Source organism: Cyrtonyx montezumae, unplaced genomic scaffold (genome assembly GCF_038088225.1).
Source record: "Cyrtonyx montezumae isolate F1298 unplaced genomic scaffold, pur_monq_1.0 scaffold_10, whole genome shotgun sequence".
In the NCBI taxonomy this organism is placed as follows: domain Eukaryota; kingdom Metazoa; phylum Chordata; class Aves; order Galliformes; family Odontophoridae; genus Cyrtonyx; species Cyrtonyx montezumae.
This window is the reverse complement of record NW_027071826.1, coordinates 42,657,381-42,678,517: the sequence shown is the minus strand read 5'-3', so window position 1 is coordinate 42,678,517 and position 21,137 is coordinate 42,657,381. Positions and strand designations below refer to the sequence as shown.

The following is a 21,137-nucleotide window of genomic DNA, read 5'->3' as shown; positions in this document are numbered from 1 at the left end:
CTGCGGAGGGGCCGAGCTGAGGGGCGGCGATGTCGCCGCCCCTCAGCTCGGCCCCTCCGCAGGCCCAGGCCTTCCTCCCTCCCTCCCTCAGTTCCGTCGTTACAATGAACAAAGGCCCCCCCCGCAAAAAAATTTAAACAAACAATTTTAATCATTTCTCTTTAACAAATAATTAATCAAACAAGCCAAATCCCATGTCGTCATCAGATTCTTCAGATTCTTCCTTCTTCTCTTCTTTCTTCTCCTCGGCTGAAGAAAAAAAAGACAAGCCAGCTGTTAGTATTTACCTTCCTGCACGTGGATTTTCAAGGCAAGCGTTAGCGTTCTCAGCTTCCACGTTTTCGACTCCATGGCTGATCCTCAGTGGGACCTTTTGTTCCCTTTCAATAGTCAAATATAAACACTGAAGGGACACAGACACTACTACTGAAGGGATGTCCTGTCAACAGTCTGATTTTTCAGTTCTAAGCCAAAACAAACTTAAAAGTGGATAAAAAAGAGCAAACATTTCTCGTTGCCCGCAGCAGAACTAACAGTTCAGTTCACGTTTCAATCACACAGTGAACTGTTAAAAGTGGAAAGACCTTAAACTGGGACTTAAGAACAGAGAAAACAACTGCCCTGTCACAATGCCTCTCCAGCCATACTCACCAGCTGCGGGGGCAGCACCTGCAGCAGGAGCAGCAGAGACCCCTCCAGTAGAGACTGCCACAGCTCCCCCAGCTGGCATGCTGGCAAGCTTTCCATTACCTGAACGGGAAAGAAGAGGAACTACTCAACTGCTCACTGCCAGCAGACAGGTGAGAACAGGAGCGCAAGAAAAAACAGATTCCACACCTCATGAACTGAACTGTCACTCCACCACTATCAGTTTTTTCTGCATACAAAGCCTCCCATTGTTTTCATATGCTATCAAAGAAATAGTGGCAAACACATTCAATTTGACACGTACAGAAATAATAAAGCAGAATAGCCCAGAAATGGATGATCTCAAGATACCTCAAAAAAAAAGGAAAAGGGTATTTTTTACTTTTTTTAATTTTCCTTTCTGGGTACAGAAAATTATGAGGATTGTGGGGAAAATAAAAAAAAAGATATTTATGGCAAAGAGTACAGCATCTTAACCAAATTTTCCAACACCCTATGAAACCTATTGCATCTCTCCTTTGAGATTAGCAAACTCAAATTCTGATTTATGCTTGTCTTTGGAAAAATTAGTTAGCTCTTTGGCATCTACCTTTCACATACCAAGGCTCCCTTGCTATTCAGAGGTCATGGAAACTGCTTGCTTGCTTATATTCCAGTTTCTGGGAATCTGTTTCCAAATAATTCCTTGTTACTTCAAGCTCTAAATGAACCAGCCAAGTAAACAAACATGTTCCATATGCATGTCAGTATGTTCTAAGAAACAATTTGTTTTAACAAAAAGTATTACATAAAGAAACAGTTAATGCATTGTAACCACATATGTAATGGCTCTCTAAGACCTTTAAACCACATCAACACAACGCCCCGTTACTGCTCAGAACAGCAGTAACACCAGGCAAAGTCCTGGCAACATTTAAGCAAATACATGCTTAAAAGTTCCCTTTTGCCCAAGTATTTTCAAAAATAGAAAATAATAACATCTAGATCTTTTGCACTACCTCAACTCTGTGTTATTTAATCCCTATGAGTCAAGTAATGTTAAAAGTCCCACGTTCAATAGGAGCCAGCACATAAGAGCATAAGCTGTCAAGCACTCTTCAGCACTTTGGAATTCTCTCCTTGAGAAAAGGACCAGATGCAGGGAGCCTGAGAAGGGATTTGTACTGGAGTGGCTTTTATTAATCACTGGGAGTGTAACTCTGCCTTTAAATGAATTGATAATTAATTACATTTGACAATAAATAAGCAAAAATCTTAAATAAGTGTTGTGTAGAAGCAGGTAAATGCAAAAAACCAAACAAAAAAAAAGTTAATTCTTTCTTCATTCAACATGTCCAGAAAACTATGTCATGAGCAAACTCATGAGTAAGCTCACACATGTAAGTCTTCCAGTATAATGTGGTCCACAAGCGAAACCTAGCAGGTACTGGCACCAACCTGACAGGAATTAGAATGGACCTGCTGGATTTGAAGCATTTCAGCAGAAATATAGCATGAAAGTCCTCAACTGCGAGAGGAAAATGATGAATAATCAGGAAGTTGGCAGCAATTCTGCACTCTCAAGTCTAAGTTAACAAAATAGCAGAGCCAATTATCTGTGACACTCAAGACTGTACTCACCCTGAGCAATGACGTCTTCGATGTTTTTTCCATTCAGCTCACTAATAACCTGTGTAAATTACATTTACAATGTTAATAGCTTCAAAACAACGTGAGTATAAGCTACATTTAAACAAGTGCTGATTACTATGTGCAATGCCTCCATCCTGCTGCTTGCACAGCTCCAGCATTCCTTATTTCTCAGTGCAAGGAACAGGACACTGAGATAAGAACTCCAACTTGATTTTTGCTTTCTTCTTTGTGAAAGCTCCTTCATGAAATCTACTACAGTAAATTCATAATGAATCCATGAATCTTACAGAAGGCAAGATACACAGATGTCACCAAGCCAACTGGGAAACCCCACCAATGGTCTGTTAGTCGCTGTGGGACTGTTTGCCTGTCTTGCTCAATGTCCACCGGGAGGCTCTGAAGCACCGGGCATCCGACCAACAACCACAACAGGGCCCTGTTCCTAACACTACCAAATGTTACAGCCAAGCTGGTGACACCCCTGCACTGGGACAGAGTCTCCTAACTTCAGTTTTACTACCACTATTATATCAGCAGGGATGAGGAAAGCAACACACAAATAAAACTTGATAAAGCAAGCAAGCATTTTATAAAAAAAATTTCAGTACCTCACAGATCTTACTAGTGAATTCCTACTAAAAGGGTGAACACTGCAGCCACCAAAGAACTTTTGGTATGCTTTCAACATGCATCTCCTGCACAATCTGTGAAATGACATTCTTGTGTGCCTGTTTCAACCAGAAGATGCTTTTAAGAGCCCACTAGATTCATGCTGGCAAAAGATGCAGCCAGTGTAAATGGAAAAGGATGAATTAATCTTGACCAGCACCAATTCCAGAGATGATTTCAGGATACCAGGGGATCAGAAAACAACTTAAGTATGAAGGTATTAAATAAATGCAAGCAAGCCAAGCAGAAGGACCAAGTGCTTAAACAAGGAGCACCATAAGTTCAAGTCAAGATCTTAAACCATATAAGGATGCTCTCAGGTGGGTCCACACATTATTGGGTTGTGCTAAAGGCAGAACAGCATACAGCTTTCTCTTCCTCTCCAGAAGCACCTATATATGTATGGGTATACATGTATGGGGCAGGTGGCAAGACTTCCCCTCCCAATCCTGGGGCCATTTATCCTTAAGCCCAAAAGGGCTGAAGGTCTGCTACCTCACAAGGAACATTCAGTTAGGATACATTCTCTTACAAAGCCTGCTTCTCAATATAACAATTTCAGTAATTATTTCTAAAACTGACTTATGTATTATTATTGAATGCCTTTACTGTCCACATTATAATTTACCTTTGTTTCCTACTGAAGCTAGACGCTTCCTTAGAGTGCACTAAGAATTTAATGCTGAATATATCAGAACTTCAGAAGTGTTCGCTATCAGTTAGAAGTGACCAAAAGCCAAAGTTAAGCATTCAAGTGCAAACTACAGATTATATTAGAACAGAATTCACTTCCAGTAAATATTATCTGTAATTCCCATCCCATTAGATGTGCGATTTTTCAGATTTAAGTCAGAAGGCAGCAACAACTGACAGAGGTACATCTATAATTGTGAAGATTTCTACAAAGATGCTGTACAAAACCGTTTTGACTGACTCAACATCATTTTGGAAATCATGTATGTAAATTCAGTGAGAAGACCAGACCAAAGATAAGGGGAACAGGGAAACACTGAAGATAAGAACAGCTCCAGTGTTCAACACCAACGAGGATGCAACCCCCGAAACCAGAGAGCAACGCCACCTTGTTCAGGCGTTCATCGTCTGTCTCGATGCCAACACTGTCAAGGATCTTTTTCAAGTCCTTTGACGTGGGGGAGTCATTGCCACCAAGGACAGCAAGAAGGTATGCTGCAACGTAACGCATCCTGGAAAACAAAACCGAAATGTTTAGTACCACACACCAAGGCTGATAACTGTTATCTTATTTTCCTTTTGCTCTACTTATTCAATAAAACCCGTCGCGGGAGAAGTCGCATTCCCGCTTCCTGCCAGCACAAGCGCAAAACAGAGGCCGCGAGCCCCGCTGGGCCCAGTAACGCTCGCTGTCCCGATGCCAGCACGGCCCTCCGCCTCCCGATCTCGAAATCCCTCCTCGCCTCGCGACGTGCACCCTGCCCCGCCTGGGTGCTGTCGTCCCGACCCTCCTGAGGCCCAGGCCGGCGAAGCACATGGCCGCCATTCCCACCCTCACTGTCCCGAGCGGTCACGCCCAAGACAAGAGAAGGGCCGCGGGCGGGCCCGGAGCGCTCATTCCCGCGACAAAGGGTAGTGGTACGGGACACAAATCCGCCCCGCGCTCACTTAGCGAGGCGGTGATATGAGACGGGCCCGGGACGTGTGGTCGCTGCAGCAGCCCGGCGGCGAAAAGGAAAGGGCGGCGCTTCGGCAACGCCTACTTCCCGTCACCTCTCAACAACGCGCGCTGCCATTGGGCCAGACTGGGGGTGCGGGCCAGCCAATGAAGAGCCGCGGGATGGCCACGGCCGCTGCTTGTTGCGGCAAGGAGCCGCGTATGCGCGCTTAGGCATGCTGTTTCCTGTTAGCCTGACCGTAAAGCTTATTTGTGAGGGTGGTGTCGTAAAACGCACTGTTGGTTCTCCCCGAGCAAGGCTCTCTCCGAGGAAAGAGCCTCTCCTCGGCGACACAGCAGTGGTAGCGCAGCGCCACGCTTCGCAGCTGGGGAAGCGCCTCGGCTCAGCGCGTCCCACGCCCCGCCAACAACGCGGGGAGCGCGGCAAACCCTGGGCAGCGCCCTTTGCTTCCCCTCTCCCGCCTGCCCCGCCCCGGCACCGACCTCGTAGGAAGCGGCGGGGCCGAGCCCCGGCAGCGCGGCCGGGCGCGGGGACGCAGGGTGGGTGCGCGCGGGGCGAGGCGGGCGTGCTCTGCCGGGCACGGGGCGTGCGGCCGGGAGCGGGGGGCTCGGGGCTCTGGGGCTGCTCGGAGCTGTACAAAGCCGCCACGCGTGTCTCCGAGGGAGCTCCTGCTCCTTCCGGGAGCTGGGTGAGGCGCCTCTCCCTTCTCCGTGGGCGCTGCTGTGCTGAACTCAGAGCTGCCCAGCGTGTTTCGGAATGCCGCATCCCTCACTCGAACCCAGCTTCTGTTGGCTTTAAAAGACGCGATGCTCGCGTCGTAAGCTGCTTTAATTGCGAAGCCCAGGAGGAGTTGCGAAGGGCGAAGGAAGTGGAAATAACGGTTAATGGGGAAGTGTGTAACTGGGGCTGTACGGCGCTTGCGCTCATCTCTGTGCTCGCAGCATGCCGCAGTGATAGCGGCCGCTTTTGGAAGCCCGAAGGCTGGGTGGGTTGTGAAGGCTTCTTAATACTGAAAAGGCAGAGGACTAATTAATTTGTTCAATTTTCATACGTTTATTCCTTAGGCGTGAAACCCTCTCTAGCACACCACATATTTTCTCCTTTTTCCCCCTTTTCAGGGTGCTAAAGGGGGGAGAACTACTTGCTGTAGTAGTCCTCAGTGCCCTAATTGCTGCTTGGGGCGGCAGCCTGGTGCCCTTTGCAGTGGCCCTGCCTTTTATGCCCTCTCCCCAGCCCTGCTGCGTTTGCTCCACTGCCCTTTGCCTGTTTTCATTTCCATTTTCCAGCCACTGTTGCCCAGTTACACAATTGGGTTGGATGAGGGTTGGTGGCAGCCCACTAGCAGAGTGCTGGCCTAGGAGAGCTGCTGCTTCCGTCTCTGCATTCCGTGTCCTGCTTTTCCTGTTTGCATGCAAACCTTGCTCTAAGGCACTTTGTGTTCTGCACAAAGCATAGGCACATTTATACCATTTAAAGTTTCCATTGATATTAATTATGATAGATATCTGGAATAACAGATATCTACTCCATTCCCTGAACTTTCAGGTGTCAGCTGGGAAAACTTTGACGTTTTCTGTAGAAAGAAGAAGCCTCTGCAGAGCCCCTGCATTTCTGTCACTTCTGCCCAGAAAGCGTTTTGGCAACACACTTCCTGCCTTCTTGTTGCAGCTCTAAACAATTTCCAGCCACACTGGGCTGGGGCAGGAGGCCTTCACTGCACACATCTGTTTTCTTTCAGAGCCATCCTTTCTCCTCTTCCCCATCCCAGCTGCCTGCTGGTGCCTGCCCACCTGGCAAGTTGGAGCATGTCTGGCTCCCCTGGACAAGATGCAGAAGATGGCAGAGCTGCTGGGACTCAGGGACGAGCGTGGGGAGGGGGCTCTGGAGGCTCCTGCACTCACTGGCTCCTGCTTGGCAGACAACAGGCTCACTCTGGATGTTTATCCTGATGGCGGCTGTCGACTGCTCCAGCTGTTTGAGGGGCGACAGGCAGAGGTAGAGCAGGTGGAGTTCCTCCGGCTCAGTGGTAACGATCACTTGCTTGACACTGCGCTGGCCGTCCTTCCGCATCTGAAGCGCCTGAAGTCCCTGGTGCTCAAAGGTGAGTTCCTGGACCCCATCTCGTAGCTTCATGTTGGGGATTTTCCATCTTTCCACATCTGCAGAACAAGCTGCCTTAGAGCATTTTGTTGTTGTTGTTGTCGTTGTTGTTCTAGTGCTTGTGTCCTAGTTGTTCTAGTGTTGCCCTGTGCTAGAGCATCAGTTCTTAGTCTTGCTCAGAGCTACATGGAGATTTCAACAAGAATCAGCTTCCAGACATTTATATCCTTCTTTTGCCTCTACAGCTGTGTGGGGACCTGTTTTTGGAGTCTGGTTAGGTTGATGCTGCAGCATCTAGAAGAAAAGCTTTTTTTTTTTTTTTTGCGCAGCTATGTAAAAGAGAGGGACAGTGAACAATGATTGATTTTTTGACAAAAGCTCAGCTCGTCTTTCATTTTTGTTAGTATAATTAGCTGCACTAGCTCATTTGTTCTGGGTCAGTCCTAAGGTAATCCTTGCATTCTGTCAGCGAGCACAGGTTTAGCAGGGCTCAGCACGCACCAGAAGAGGCTGTTCAACATTTTATTAAGAATACGTCTCAGAGTGCGTGCCGTTCAGCATTCTGTAATAACTGTTACACATCTGAATATTATTTCTTGATTTCCTTAACTCTTAACTGTAGGAGAGTCTCAATATGAGTGATATAATTTTTGTATTACATTGAGTCGTTTGATTTTTGGGAGGTGAAATTTTAAAATCACAAGAGAGAAAAGAATTCAGGGTTCCAGCTGAAAGCTTTCAGTGCTGAGCTTCGTTTCTGCACTTACCACAGGTTTCTTATAAAATCACATACAGATCATTTTGTTTTTCCTTCTTCACTAAAATGAGATTAATGGTGATACCTTTTGTGATACTTGTTTTGCGAGCTGTAGGTATACTCTGAACTTCCTGAGATGCCATGAAATAGTTGAACGAGATTGTTTCTGAGGTGCAATGTTTCTCTTAGATTGTTTGCTTACATTCTTTGCCATTATGTAGCACAACAAAAGTTGCCCTCTGCTACATGTTCTGAGAAGTAGAGCAATGAAAGGAGAAGAGAGGGCAAAGAGGAAATGGAGAATTCTGGAAGCCTGCTTTTGTGTGCTTCACTTGTTTTTCTAAAGTGCAACCATTCACCGGTTGGAGTATCCCACACAGTGGCAGGACCTGTACCCTTCTCTCTCTGTGCTTTAATCTGGCCTATGCAATATTGAATGACTTGCTTTTTTTGTTTGTTTTCCACATATTCACTGCTTTTCTCATCTGTCTTGCAAGAGCAGGTCTCATTCTTTGGAGCTGATCAACCCCAGGAGTGCGAGCAGAGTCTGGAGGGTGGGTGGGGAAGGTCTCCATTGTCATAAAGTGTTTGTGCCTTGCCCACTGGTGTTGGGATAAGGGGAATGTGATTCAGGGGCTTGGAAGAGTATGGGCCACTACACGCACTGGTGGTACATCTGTGGAGATGGTTATGAACTTAGCTCCACGTGTGTTTAGCAGAGCTGTATGACTTCACTGTGTAGCATCTTGTGATTTCCCAGCAGATCTTCATAATTATACCCCTTTCACATATCAGGAAAGGGAGGCAAGGTGCAGAGAACCTAGCAAACTTTGTAATCACTGCTGCTCACTGTGATCAGAAACTCACTACAGTCTGAGTCTCCATGCTATAGCTTCAAAAGGGAGCATTACGTAAGGCTAATGAGGTAACCTTGTACTATATTGACTTCTTCCCCAACTTCCCTTTGCACTTAGGTGGTCATGTCAGAGATGAATTTGGTTTGTGTCAGCATGGCTCCTTGACAAGCTTGCCACCAGACATTGGGACCCTTAGGTGTCTCACTCACTTGGATCTCAGCTTCAATAGCCTCTCCACCTTGCCCAGCTGTATCCCTTGCCTCACCAGCCTCCGCATGTTCTTGGTGAGCCACAACAACTTGGTGGCACTTCCTGAGAACTTCGGCTCTCTGAGCAAGCTGACTTTCTTCTCCGCTATGAAAAATAAGCTGAAGGATTTACCTCGGAGCATTGGGGAGCTAGCAGCACTGGAGTACCTGGATCTCTCAGAAAATGCATTGGAGCTTCTCCCTGAAGAGGTTGGAAATCTGCGCAGCTGCACAGAATTGGATCTCTCTGGGAATCAGCTATCAAGCATCCCAGATTCTTTAGGTACCTGTTTTCTTAGGTGACAAGAATAGCACGAGTCTGTTGAGTTTTTGATACAGGCTGGGATCCCTGAGCCCTTTGCCTCTGTTCCCAGAATTGCTAGCACAAAATGTCCATTACGTTAGAGCCAAAATGGGAGGGATATCCAGAAGAAACATGCTTGGTTGAGTCAGTCCCTGTGGGCATTAGTTGAGCCATACTTTTTGCTTCTGTGAATCAGAAAGGCTCCTAGGATTTTCATGCAACCTAAAGTAGTTGAGTCTGGCCTGGATGTTTTTTGGGAGCATCCAGGACTGGAAACAGAAGAGCTGGGGTTTAAGAGGAAGTGAAATAGCTTGAAATCAGGCCCTGTGTTATGGGGCAATCCACTGAGCCAGGCTCTGAATTCCAGTGCCCTGCCTTCCATAGCTTTCCTGGCTCTTGACTCCTCTCTTTTTGCCCAGGGGCTGTCACTGATGCTGTAAACACATAACAGGTGGCTGCATTGCCTGTATACTAGTTCAGCAGCCTCATTTATTTTGTGAACTAAAGATATGTAAAGTTATTGTGCCTTTCCTTTATGGCACGTGTGAGAGGAATGGATATCCAGTGTGGAAAGGCAGGAGTGTGTGTGTGGCGGGAGCTGATATGCAATACAATTATCAGCATGGATGGGGAGTCACTTCTTGTTCTAACCTGCAGCAAATTTGAAGTCTCTGCGGCGGCTGCATCTTCACAGCAATCTTCTGGTGACAGTCCCTGGATCACTCGCCAGCCTGCCTAACTTGTCCAGGCTTGATCTGCAGAACAACTGCCTCCGTGCTGTCCCCCCTGAGATCCAGACTGCACCGTTTGTGCACCTCCGAGGCAACCCCTTAGGAGAAACTGAGCCATCCCTGCAGGCTGGTAATTGCAAGGCTTCTGCTTCTGTGGGTTTTGCCCAGCTGTTCTCTTGCTCAGCCCAGCATGGCATGAATGGATTTGGATTAAAGAAGAGAAGCAGGGGGCAATCAGATTAGTGTTTATTTGTCTGGTGTAATTATTAGGTTGTAATGATTCAGGCAGTTTGTTTTTATGAGCCCAAGCCTGTTCTGAAGGTCCCAGGGGTCCCAGAAACTGGGTTGCTAGGCCCACTCTTTGGAAAGATTTTACAGTGAAAGTGAAAATTGGATTTGTATGAAACAAATCAGAAGGGTACATTAAGGGATCTGGCCCTTCTAGCAGACAATACCAGTTCTTGGACTTGGTGCATGACCGTCAGGCTGTGGTGGCTTATTCTAGAAGCACAGGAACAACCAGAGATAATTCAGCTGTGCAGTTATCTTCTGCTTTGCCCTTGTTCCCTTTCTCTGAGACGGAGATGATGTATGAGCAGGAGTCTGAGCGGAGTTTCTCTGTAGTGCTCACATTCTCAAGAGCAAGCACTGATTCCTGCAGGTGGCCGTAGGTGATCAGTCATGGTCCTGAGAGCTGCAGGGCTGGTGGAGTGGAGGAATTTGAAAATCCTAAGTTTTGCTGGGGGAGAGAAATCAGCATTTTCAGTGTGCCCTGGGACCCCTTGTCTTCTTTCTGTCTTCCTGCTGCTGATGATGCTTGATCTGAAGCCCACTACTGTGTGGGCAGGGTTCCTTTAGCAACTTCTGTCAGATTAGGATTAAGCCAAAACTGAAAGGTGGATTCAACCTTTCTTATCTAACCTGATCTAAATAACCTCTGCCTCCTCTTCCTACTGAAACCTGGTTGCTGCAGATGAATCAAGTGCCACAGAGCTACGAAGACTGTTCCTTGCATCAGAAGAGGATAGGTATGCTTCTTTACTAAGAACTTATATTACAGTAGTGTAACAAGGCCCCAGACAATACTATATGTAGTAGAGATTTTGTGTGTTCACAGAGAGCTTACTGCCTCACTAGGCCAGTCGTATACAAGGTGGGAGAATTCTCTGCTGATTTTTTGAAGGATTGGAGTCATTGCAGTGTCACACATCCCTGTATTTCTTCTGGAAGTTTTACAGTGACCTCTGAAGGTTGTGAAGTGGTCCTGGCCTGTGGCATCTGTTTCTACTTTCCACCTGGGGCTGCTTCTGGCCCTCTGCAGATCTACTTCCGAACCCTGGCACCAGACCCTCAGTGGGTGAAGCTGAGACACCATGATGTCCTGCTGAGCCGGGTCCTGGAGCTGCAGCCTCATGGGGTCAAATTCCAGCAGGTGAGGGCAGACACAGGCTGCTGCTGAACAATCTGCCCATGCAGCAGCTCAGCAGAGTCTTTTGGGAGAGTGTTTTGGATCTTTAGAGCCAGCTATCCCCCTCTCTGCTGTTCGTAAGTAGCTGCAGAACTTACTGTCAAAAAAGCTGTGTTGCAAAGACTTGAAGAACACAGCCAGCCTCCTTGATATTGTGCTGTTCTGGCTCCTCCTTTCCAAGTACTTCTTGAGCTGAGCTGTAACCTTCCTCATTCCCAACCTTCTTTCTCCTCAGTTTTCAGCATTTGCCCTTAATCTGCAGGGAAAATGGCTCACGTTGTTCCCCAAAAGTCTGATGGTGTCATTTTCACACGTGGTGGTGAATGCTTACATCACCAGCTCTGTCACAGCTGATAGCAGCTCACTGGAAAAGTTACTCTGCCCACAGGCTGCTTTCCCTGCAGTCACAATACACAGCACATCAGATGTCTCCTGTCATCCCTCCTGAAGCTGCAAGGCAAAGCAGATTCCCAATCTCCTGCCCAACTCCCTGCCTACAGGCCATGCTTTGTCTACCCTTCTTGTCCACACAGGATGCCTCTGAGCAGAGCTAGGCTTGATTTTAGGCTTTATGTTGGTGTCTTATGGGGCTGTTTTTGTGCCAGGAGGTAGATATCTGGATGCCATATGCCTCCCCAGAAACTCTTCACCAGCGTGAGGTGGTAGTTCGGACCTTTAGTGGGCAGAGCTGGAGTGACCTGAGAACACAAGTGGAGAAGAAGAGGAAGTCAAAGGTAAGCAGGTTGGAATGACTGGTGACACATCTTTCCTGTTGCTCTCTTTGGTTTTGCCCAGCCGAGTCCACTTGAGGTATCTCATGAGCTGCATTTTGACTGGCTGCTATGAAATGAGGTGTATTTCAACTGTAGGATTCCTTTCTCGTGGGGCTGTGTCTGCTGGAGGTGATGACTTGCTGCTCTTTTTATCCTGGTGCTCTTATCTGTTTAGGTGTTAGTGCCTCTGTTTTTTTTCCTGTCATTATTGTGTTGTCTGGTATGCCCATATGCTTTTTCTTCTTCCCTGACTTCTGTTACAGAAGCACATGGCTCATTGTAGTGTCCTTCACTTCTCCTGGTTCCTTGTTGTGTCTCGACTTGTGCAAAATGAATGCAGAGTGCCAACAGAGGGGACGTTGCTCTTTTCTAGCGTGGATCCAAACATCAAAGTGATCTTCCCTCCTGGAGTCACTGAAGAGACTCGCAATGTCAAACTGCAGGTATGACAGCCTAAAAAAAGGAACCCCAGTAAGTACTTCATGCAGCTGCTAGCCTATGTCAAGTAGCAGGACACCAGGTGAGATGTCTGTAAGTAGTGGTTGACATGGATGCCTCATGGGCTGACTCATCTCCTATCACTTTCTGCCTTAGTTTTCTTGCATGCAAAGTGGGCTGTTCTTCAAGCTGCCTCCTGCCTGGCAGAACAGCTCAGCAAGTGAAGTTTATAGGATTATTTATGCAGATCTAATTCTAGAGCAGACCCCCAAAAATTAGTTGTTCTGTAATGTTGGTGGATGCTGCTGAATGCTATTGTAATACCTTGGCCTGTCCCAGCTTCCCTGGTTGACACCAGTATTAAAGCAAAATTCGTCTGAAGTTCATTATGCCTCCATTTTCCACTGTATCCTGAGCCAAGAGCTGTATTTGCCTGCTGAGTGCTTGAGGGTATTGTGTGGGAAATGAGGAGATTTGGGTGTCTGAATGCTTTTCTCTCTGGTGCATTCTATGTTCAGGTGCTGGCAGTCTCTGCAGAAGAGATAGAGGAACTCGCAGCTGATGCAGGATGCAAAGCCAGTTCTCTGCTCTGCCTCTCCCAGGATTCCCTGGTAGATTTCCTCAGACCTGTGAGAATTCAGCTCCCACTCCCACCTGGAGTCACAGGTCAGTTTATTCTCAAAATTGGAAAACAGAAATACTGTGTGGAAAACAGCAAGTGGCAAGCTGGACATTTTGTTTGACTCTACTGTTAATAACAACATTTTTGGCTTTGTCTGCAGGAGCAGTGAGGTACACTTGTGTGGTTGGTGCTGGTGCAGGGTAGAGGGAGCTGAAGATAGCTGAGGCCTGGCACGCCAGTGCTGTGCTTCACTGAACCAGCAGCAACTGGTTCTGTTTTACTTCTATTTTACTACCTGCTGATGGACCAGGTTCTGGGCCACTGCAGTCTTTCAGTTATTACACAGTCATACATGGCACCATCTCCCACTCAGTAGTAGATTTGCTGATGTCTGTTGACATGCTGAATACTCTGAGTCTTCTCGTTCCAGTTTTCCTTGCCATATCTTGGCTTTCTTGTGAAAAAGTCAGTGATTTTGGGGTATTGGCTTGGCCTTAGTTATAAGACTACCTGGTATTTATATGTTGGAAGTGCACCAGAATTGAAAAGCATCACATCTTCAAGTTTGGTAAGAGATAAATCTTGATAGTCCTAAGTATTGATGATGAGAATCATCTAGTGAATCTATGTTATTGGAGAATATTTTTAGCATTCAGATTGCCTTATTCTTTTGTTACTGCTCTTGTTTAACCAAGTTTTAGTCCTTGATGCTGTAGAGAAAGGTGTGAGACTTAACTGGGCACTTTTAAAAAGTTAACCACCCAAAACTGTGGCTGGATTTAAAAAGCTGTGAATAAAGGTAGTGAGGCAGATACATATGTTCACTTTATATTAAAGAATTCTGCTGTATGCAATGTCTCTTGCTCATGGTTGTCTTTAGGGTTAAACTTGGATCGGTCTAGGCTGCATCTTCTTCGCGGGGATGTGGAAGGCCAAACTTGGGATGACATCACCAGTCAGGTGGTACTGGAATTCACCTATCTTTATGCATTATTTGAAGTCACCCACTTCTCCTGGTAAGTACAGGTTAAATCCTGAGGAAGTTATGGGATGTTTCTCTGCCTTGCTTTTCCCATACCCCAACCAGGGGTTATGCAGTTCATCCTACCTATATCTCTTTCCCTTTGCAAGTCACACCCAGCTCAGCACTTTGCCAATACTCATCATTTTTTGCCTGCTGAGAATAACCCCAATCCCATTACCTCTTGTGTATTTTCACATGAGCAAAGCTTGTAGTTCCGCTCCCCTCAGAATGCTCTCAGCCCTTCTTGTCTGGCAAGAGAAGTCCAGACAGATCTTGGAAGCTTGGTGTGTTTAGACCAAATGCACTCATTTTAGTGCTTCCCACTCTGAATCTGTAATCTTTCAGCTACAGGTTTCCAGGGCACACTCCTCTCAGCTCTCAAGCTCTCAATTTCTTCCTCACTGCCCCTGGCCTTCTTCACTTTTAATATTATCCTTCACCTTCAGTCTGAATAAGTACTTCTACGCAATCAGCCGGAATCAGAGGATAAGATAGCTCCTGAATGTTGCTTGAGAAACCCATCTTCTCTCAAAACCTGATTGGTCTTTTCCCCTGTGAAGAAAGGATCGTTGAAGACCCAAACTGTAGTCATATGACACCAACTTCTCATCCTAGACAGAATCCATTCTTTTTCTTAATTCGTTGTCTGACAGGTACTGGCTGTGGTACACCACCAAGACATACGTTGGAGGCATTGCCAAGAAAGTTTATGAGCGGTTACGTATGTACCAGGTGAACTTCATAGCTCTGCAGAGGAAGAAGGACCCTGAGCAAGTCCTGCTACAGTGTCTCCCCAAACACAAGGTCTGGTATGGGTTGCATTTCCTTTCTCCTGAGCTCCCTGGACCTTCTTTTGTAAGATGTAAGAGCACATGGCTTTTTGCAGAGAAAATGTTTTTAGTGACATATGACAAGAGGGAAATGGTAGTAGGTAAATCTCTGTCTTTGATGGCTAATGACCTGTTAAAAAAGACAGATATTGCTGATAATACTCACTTCTTCCTTTTTTTTTTTTTCCAGTAGTAAATGTGTCTAGGATATAGGTTGTGGATTTTTGTTCATTTGCTTACCTCCCTTCTGTGGAAAATTGTTTTTCTAAATTGGAGCTGAGCAAAGGGAACGTTATAGGCATAGGGACGTGGGTCTGGGGACAGATACTTGCTTCAGATCAAACATGGCGTCCTATGTTGTCATCTTTGCCAGGTTGACTCTGTGCTGAAGAAGCTGCAGGACCGCTACCGAGGACCTGAGCCATCTGACATGGTGGAAATGTTTGAAGGAGAGCAATTCTTTGCAGCTTTTGAGAGAGGCATCAGCATCGATATGGGTATGGTAACGCTGGGCTCCTTTCTGCTCCTGTCTCTCTGAATTCCCTAGCTCCAGGCCTGTTTCTTCTGGGAGCTCTGTGTCCAGTGTGCTGTGCTCACTCACTGCTCAGGGCAGCCAACCCATGGACATTTACCTGTCACGTTCTCTGGTCACAACTTTCATGTCTACTTTTCCCTACAAAAGCATTTTTTACAGGCTTATGTTTCTTGTTACAGTGCTGCAGCCTTCAAAGGGCAATATCCCTTTAATTTTATGACTGATCTGTTTCTGCAGCTAGTAATGTGCTTTTCCTGGCATCTCAGCCAGTGCACTGGAATGCTTATGTTGATCTAACTTGTATTGTTTGTTTCAAGGAGAACATATAGAAATAAGTCTTTCTTTTTTTCCTTCTTTGAGGAAGTATTTCTGAAATGATCAAGAGCAGAGAATTCCTGTTACCAGATGTAATGCATCTCTCTCTTGTTTCCTCTACCTTTCCGTTAGGAGAGAAGGAAAACAGGGAGGAAGACCAAAACTCACAGTGACATTTTTTATGTCCTATTGTGTCTTGATAAATGTCTGAACAGCTGCAAGCTGAGGCATTCTGGAGGAGGTATCTGCACACCTTCCCTCGGCTTGCCTTTCATTCTTGATCTTGGTCTCCACCTTGTGGCCATTCTCCTTCTTCACCCGTAGGACCTGCTTTCTCCACAGTTTTCTGTTTGCACACAGAGGGGATGGAGAATTACAATTCTTTCAGCTCTCAGTAGGAGTAGATGGTAGCAGGGGTGCTGCTGGTGGATGATGGGCTGTTTCCCAGGCTTGAAAATATGTGTACTTTACTGCACAAGTTGAGTGTTGTCTGCTTCTCTGACACAGATCGCCCTGACTGCGTGAAGGGACGTCTCTCATTTATTTTTTATTCCCACTTGAAGAACATGAAGGAAATCTACGTGACTTCCCCTGTAGACCGGAAAGGCCAAGCTGTAAAAGGCCAGGTGAGCAACTAATGACATTGTCATCACTTTTGTGGTGTTCCACATGATGATCTCTGAGCTCTAGGCATGACTCTTCTGCTCTTTCCCACGGCTTTGCACTTCAATGACTATACCTGGAAGGATCACTCATCAGGATAGCTCTCTGACTTTACATTCTTGCCATTTATTCTTGGGGTGTTGACAGAGTCCACCCTTTATAGCAGAAACTTCAGTGCCCCTCCCTGTCACACTTAATTGAGAGGCCATATTTGTAGAGTGAAGATAGGTGAGAAATTCTGAATTCGTTCTTATTCAGGCATAAGTATTGTGGTGCAAACAGATTTGCCCACTGTGCATGAATCTGTCTCTCTGTGTGTTTTCTGTTTGCAAAGGTCTCTTTCTACCGAGGGGCGGTTCCCGAGGGCATCCCTGAAGATGCCAGCAGGAGGAGGAGAGAACCAGACTCCCTCTGGCTTGCTACGCTGCCGCTCAAACTGCCTGTGAGTTACTTTGTCTCCTAAAATACATGGGGAGAGAGCAGGGCCTTCCTGCTGAGCCAGTTTTGTCTTCAATTATGGCAATGGATGCAAGGATTGATTGCAATAAATCACTACCCATCTACATGAAAGTATCTTCTCTTCCTTTTAAGGTATTTTTGAGCATAAAGGAAGTTTTCTGTAAATAAAATGAATGGTAGAGTTGTGGTGATGGATCACTGAAACACAGCCAGACACAGTACCCTGAATCTTCTTATGTCAGAGTTCTATCAGACGTACACAGAAATCTCCCATGTGCTTTTTCTTTGTCATGGTGGAGATACCTCACTCTCCATGACCATTTCCCAAACAACTGGGAGCGGTATTCAACTCATGCTCATCTTGCCAGACTGGGAAATGGAAGGATGCACGATCAGGGAGGGCGGATCCTTTGAATGAATGAGGAATGTGGAAGAGGAGGAGGAAGTGTCTGTTTTGTTTATACAGTTCTTAGTCACTCAGCTCATGCTAGCAAGGAAAAGAATGGCCTAGGATGAGGTAGTTACAGGGATTGGTCCTAAGTGTTCTGGCAGGTGCCACTGCCTTTGAAAGGGCAGGCTGTGTTTTACAGTAAGAACACTTTATTTTATCGAACTTTACTGTTTTTCAAGAAGCTTAAAGCAATAAACACATATGTAGTCGGAATGCTTCACCTTGGATCGCCTGCATAATCCTTTTCTACATATGCAACCTCAACTGTGAAGAACTAGTTGAAGAATTTAGGTGTTTCTTTAAAAAATGCTCTGTAAAGCAAGCAAGAAAGCTTCCAGTATGAGCTGTGACTATGAGCATTATGATTTTATATTTTTCCATGGCACTGAGCACTGTTGACCACTGCCAGCGTGAGTGCTCATTGCTTCTTACATCTGTCACTTCAGTTCCAAGTTCAAATCTTCCATCCTCCCAGTATAAGACAGAAAATTTCAGTGTGGAAGATAATGGCCGCTGTCCTCTATGAAGAGATTTTTTTTTAGCAGATTCTCTTTCTCTTTTTTACACAGAGATTGAAACCCCGTTGGGGTGAGACCTCCCGTTCACTGAATGGCTTCTCCTTCCCTCCCTTGAACCTGGGCAATGCTGAGACTGGCTACCTGACACAGGCAAACCTGCTGAGCATCGCCAGGCGTGTGGGAGCTGACTGGCAGACCATTGGCCTGAACCTGGGCTTGACCTATCAACAGATTGAGCGTATAGGATACAATAATAGGTAAGATGGGACACAAGAATCAACAGCACATGTAGCTGCAGTACAGCAGGATAAATTAATGCTTGGCTTGTGGAAGGTTTTCTCACTGGCACTGTTTCACTGGATAAAAGATGGGTTAACTAACAATTCTTCTCAAAGCACTACGTTTTTCATGGAAAACTCATTATTTTATCTTGGTATAAGACAAAGCTTGAGGTTTGAAAGCAGTATTTAGAAATAACCAGCCTGATGAGCTTTGTAGTTCAGATGCATCGCATTCCTGCTTTGTTTTCTGATCTGGCTTCCTGGGCAGACTCCATCTTTGACGATGAATTGGCAACCATGGCATCGATTGGAAGGCACCTCAGGAAGCATTTCTTTTCTGAAAGAGTGGTCAGGCACTGGAATGGCCTGCCTAGGGAGGTGGTTGAGGCACCATCCCTAGCGCTGTTCAAGAAGCGTTTAGATGAGGTGCTAAAGGACTTAGTTTAGTAGTTGGGTAGAGATAGTGATAGGAGGATGGTTGGACTAGATGATCTTATAGGTCCTTTCCAACCTTATGAACTTATGAACTTATGAACTTATGATTGTAAGTATCTATATTCAAAATATCTTGACCAAAAAGTCGAGAAAGTAGGAGAGAGTGTGGCTGTTCCTACTGGGGAATTACATTCCAAATCAGAACGCTTTAATTTGAAATTTCTATTAGAGAAAGATTCTGGAGAGCTGCAACTCCTGTGTGATGGCTGGGGAAATGACAGTCCACTGAGGATTCTCTGTCTGGATTACTTTATTGTGGGGCTTCAGCCTTTGGCTCGGAGTCAGGTAAAGCCTCTTTGGGTTATCAGCCAGGAGAGAGTCTTGGTTACTTCTGTGCTTTTCCTTTTCTTCAGAGAGGACCTTGATAAGCAAATCCTGGACATGCTTTTCTCATGGGCCCAGCAAAACTCGGAGGATCCTGACTGTGTGAGCAAGCTGATCATAGCCATGAAAGAGAGTGGCCGCCAGGACATTGCTGATGAGGTTGAAACTATCATTGAGCTAGGGCGGCAGAAATACAGGGAATCCATCCGCCGTGTGGGCTTGGAGCAAGAGAGCAGCACTGAAGGCTCTGCGACAGCCATGACATAGTGCCTGGCAGAAGGGCGACAGGTTTTGTTAGGGGAATCTCTCCGTGTGACCGTTTCTTAAGGCTGCTCCCCAGGGGCCAGTATCTTCCTGAGGAGTTGAACATCATTTAACTTGTGAGCAGACTACCAAGCTCTGTTAGGTCTATACTAACAAGCCATTTCTTTATGGTGGCTAGGAAGTTTATATGGGGTTTATGAGCTTCTTCTGTACTTCTTGACCTTAAGCACTGGATTTCAGAAACATGGAGGAATTCAGAGCCAAAATGTCTGTCAGCTAAAGTAGCCTTCAATGAATTAATGCTGATTTTACATATAGCTATTTATGTGAAACTGTCTTCTGATGGAGAAACAGGGTGTGAGCATTTGCCAATAGGTCTGCTTTTGCTCCAGTGCTTGGTAGGAAAGTAGAGGTGCAACCATGGTGTGAAGTCCTGTAGTATCGTGGGGACTGTTCAGCTGCTTTTGTTAATTACATGTATTGCTCGCGTGAAAATGTGAACTGTATTCTCCATGAAAATGTGTTTTCTGCCTAAGTTCTTCTGATTCCCTCAAAAAACAAAACCTAAGGATTTTTTGCTTCAGCACCTGCCAGGCTTGTTAGATGACACTTGCACGCTGCTGTCCTTGACAGAGTTCCAGTTTTATTTTACAAGTACATGAAAATCCATACTGACAATACCTGAGGGACTTGGAGCTGGCCTCTAATGAGGTCTTAGCTTGTCTGAAAGTAATTTTTCCCTTGCAATTTCCAAAACATATTTTTCACATCTTTGAAAAACGTGCCTGTGTGCTAATGAAGAAGTTTGCAAAGCAAAAGCATTATATAAATTTGCATTTTAGAAACTGGTCTGGCCAGCTGTAACATAGGCACTGTTGTGGGATTGGCATCAACTGTGCTGAGCAAACCTCTCGGTTTTGTGATCTGAATACCTTGTAAATGGCTGTAAGCATTTATTGCTTTTTAACTGTGCAGTGACTGACTACTGATGTGCTCTTCTCTTCCTGTTACACATCTCATAGTATGCCTCAACTCATGGCTCACTAATGGCAATGGGAAGTTGCACACAAGCTGTTTGGATGTCTACTGTAATCTGCATATGTTCAGCTCTCTCAGAATAGGTTTGGAGTCAGCACACCCCACCCTCTAAGCAGTATTTAAAAGGAAGTTCTCAATTTGAAAGCCTGTATAAAAATGTCAGCTTGTAACATCCGAAGTCAACACAAAGCTCCAGGTCTGAGAAGTCCTTGTGCTTTCTTCTTCTTTTCCCCACAGTCAATAACCATCAGTGACCAGATGCTGTATTTCAGACATGCAAGCAGTACTATTGAAAGAGGAGTATAAAATTATTCCTTTTTCTTAAAGCATTCTAGCATCTCAGGCATGGAGCACATAGAATGAGTGCTACAGCACTGGACAAGGACTTGCAGTCCTGAGCTGTAGCCTTAGGACTTCCTCAGAGCTGATTTCTTAGGCCATGCTGCCCCTCAGCTTTCGTGCTGATGTCAGCAGTTATCTTTTGAGTGCAAGCAATTCATTTTTAACTCAGTTCTGGAGAGATGAATTTGGGCATATTGCTCAAATATGGAATTAATATTGCTCAAATTGGAAATAAAATAAGCACTTCAGTCTTTCTTGTCTCTGCATGGTCTGCTACTCCATAAATGCTTTGAGGTATGTTGCACAGAGTTGGGTCCGTTTGTGCCTGCTGGCAGTAAATATGTGGGTGAGCTGGGCGGTGTTGCATGGAAATGGGGAGAAGAGCTCTTGTTTGAGTACTCCTGGCTGCAGGACAGACTTAAGACTCTGGTTTGCTGCTGCATTGCAGCTGCTGGGCTGGGTGGCCTTGGTGGTGGTTGGTTTTCTCCTTTCACTGACACTCTGCTGAGAATATGGAGGTTCTGGGAAATCAGAGCAACCCCCAACCGCTCTTTTCTTCAGCTGACTAGGCATCAAATATTTGCACTGGATGAAAGTCAACAGAAAACTTGTTCTTTTCAGGCATGTTATCTTTATTGATAATCTCTTGGAGACATACTAACTCCTTCAGCCTGTAGTTGCTATGGATGGGAAATGCTG

The 21,137-nt window shown here is 45.7% G+C and overlaps 2 protein-coding genes and 1 non-coding gene across 3 annotated transcripts; 1 reads left to right on the top strand and 2 right to left on the bottom strand.

The window, feature by feature from the left end:
• Positions 1-132: 132 nt before the first annotated feature.
• RPLP2 (ribosomal protein lateral stalk subunit P2) lies at positions 133-4,685 on the bottom strand. The gene is made up of 5 exons (XM_065755122.1): positions 4,591-4,685; positions 4,031-4,154; positions 2,269-2,317; positions 652-750; positions 133-249 (listed from the first exon to the last, which is right to left on the bottom strand). The coding sequence occupies exons 2-5, from the start codon at positions 4,151-4,153 to the stop codon at positions 173-175; spliced, it is 348 nt and encodes a 115-aa protein (XP_065611194.1). The 5' UTR covers position 4,154; positions 4,591-4,685; the 3' UTR covers positions 133-172.
• Positions 1,977-2,108, bottom strand: LOC136044030 (small nucleolar RNA SNORA52). The gene has a single exon (XR_010621780.1). It is a non-coding gene; the product is annotated as a small nucleolar RNA SNORA52 (small nucleolar RNA).
• A 1,673-nt stretch (positions 4,686-6,358) lies between the features above and the next one.
• On the top strand, positions 6,359-20,614 carry PIDD1 (p53-induced death domain protein 1). The gene is made up of 15 exons (XM_065755121.1): positions 6,359-6,702; positions 8,433-8,846; positions 9,525-9,728; positions 10,572-10,626; positions 10,829-11,030; positions 11,672-11,800; positions 12,103-12,282; positions 12,796-12,943; positions 13,780-13,915; positions 14,577-14,727; positions 15,127-15,250; positions 16,111-16,229; positions 16,601-16,708; positions 17,746-17,951; positions 18,824-20,614. Exons 1-15 carry the CDS (start codon positions 6,429-6,431, stop codon positions 19,059-19,061), a joined length of 2,688 nt encoding a protein of 895 aa, XP_065611193.1. The 5' UTR covers positions 6,359-6,428; the 3' UTR covers positions 19,062-20,614.
• Positions 20,615-21,137: the final 523 nt, after the last annotated feature.

What these genes read in the sequence shown, in the direction of transcription:
- RPLP2 (XM_065755122.1), bottom strand. Translation starts at nt 4,153, where the DNA reads ATGCGTTACGTTGCAGCATACCTTCTTGCTGTCCTTGGTGGCAATGAC. An exon ending in ACGATGAACGCCTGAACAAG is followed by an intron (nt 2,318 to 4,030) that starts GTGGCGTTGCTC and finishes TAATTTACACAG; the next exon opens with GTTATTAGTGAGCTGAATGG. An exon ending in AGGTGCTGCCCCCGCAGCTG is followed by an intron (nt 250 to 651) that starts GTGAGTATGGCT and finishes TTTTTTCTTCAG; the next exon opens with CCGAGGAGAAGAAAGAAGAG.
- PIDD1 (XM_065755121.1), top strand. Translation starts at nt 6,429, where the DNA reads ATGCAGAAGATGGCAGAGCTGCTGGGACTCAGGGACGAGCGTGGGGAG. An exon ending in TGAGCCATCCCTGCAGGCTG is followed by an intron (nt 9,729 to 10,571) that starts GTAATTGCAAGG and finishes TGGTTGCTGCAG; the next exon opens with ATGAATCAAGTGCCACAGAG. An exon ending in ATGGGGTCAAATTCCAGCAG is followed by an intron (nt 11,031 to 11,671) that starts GTGAGGGCAGAC and finishes TTTTTGTGCCAG; the next exon opens with GAGGTAGATATCTGGATGCC.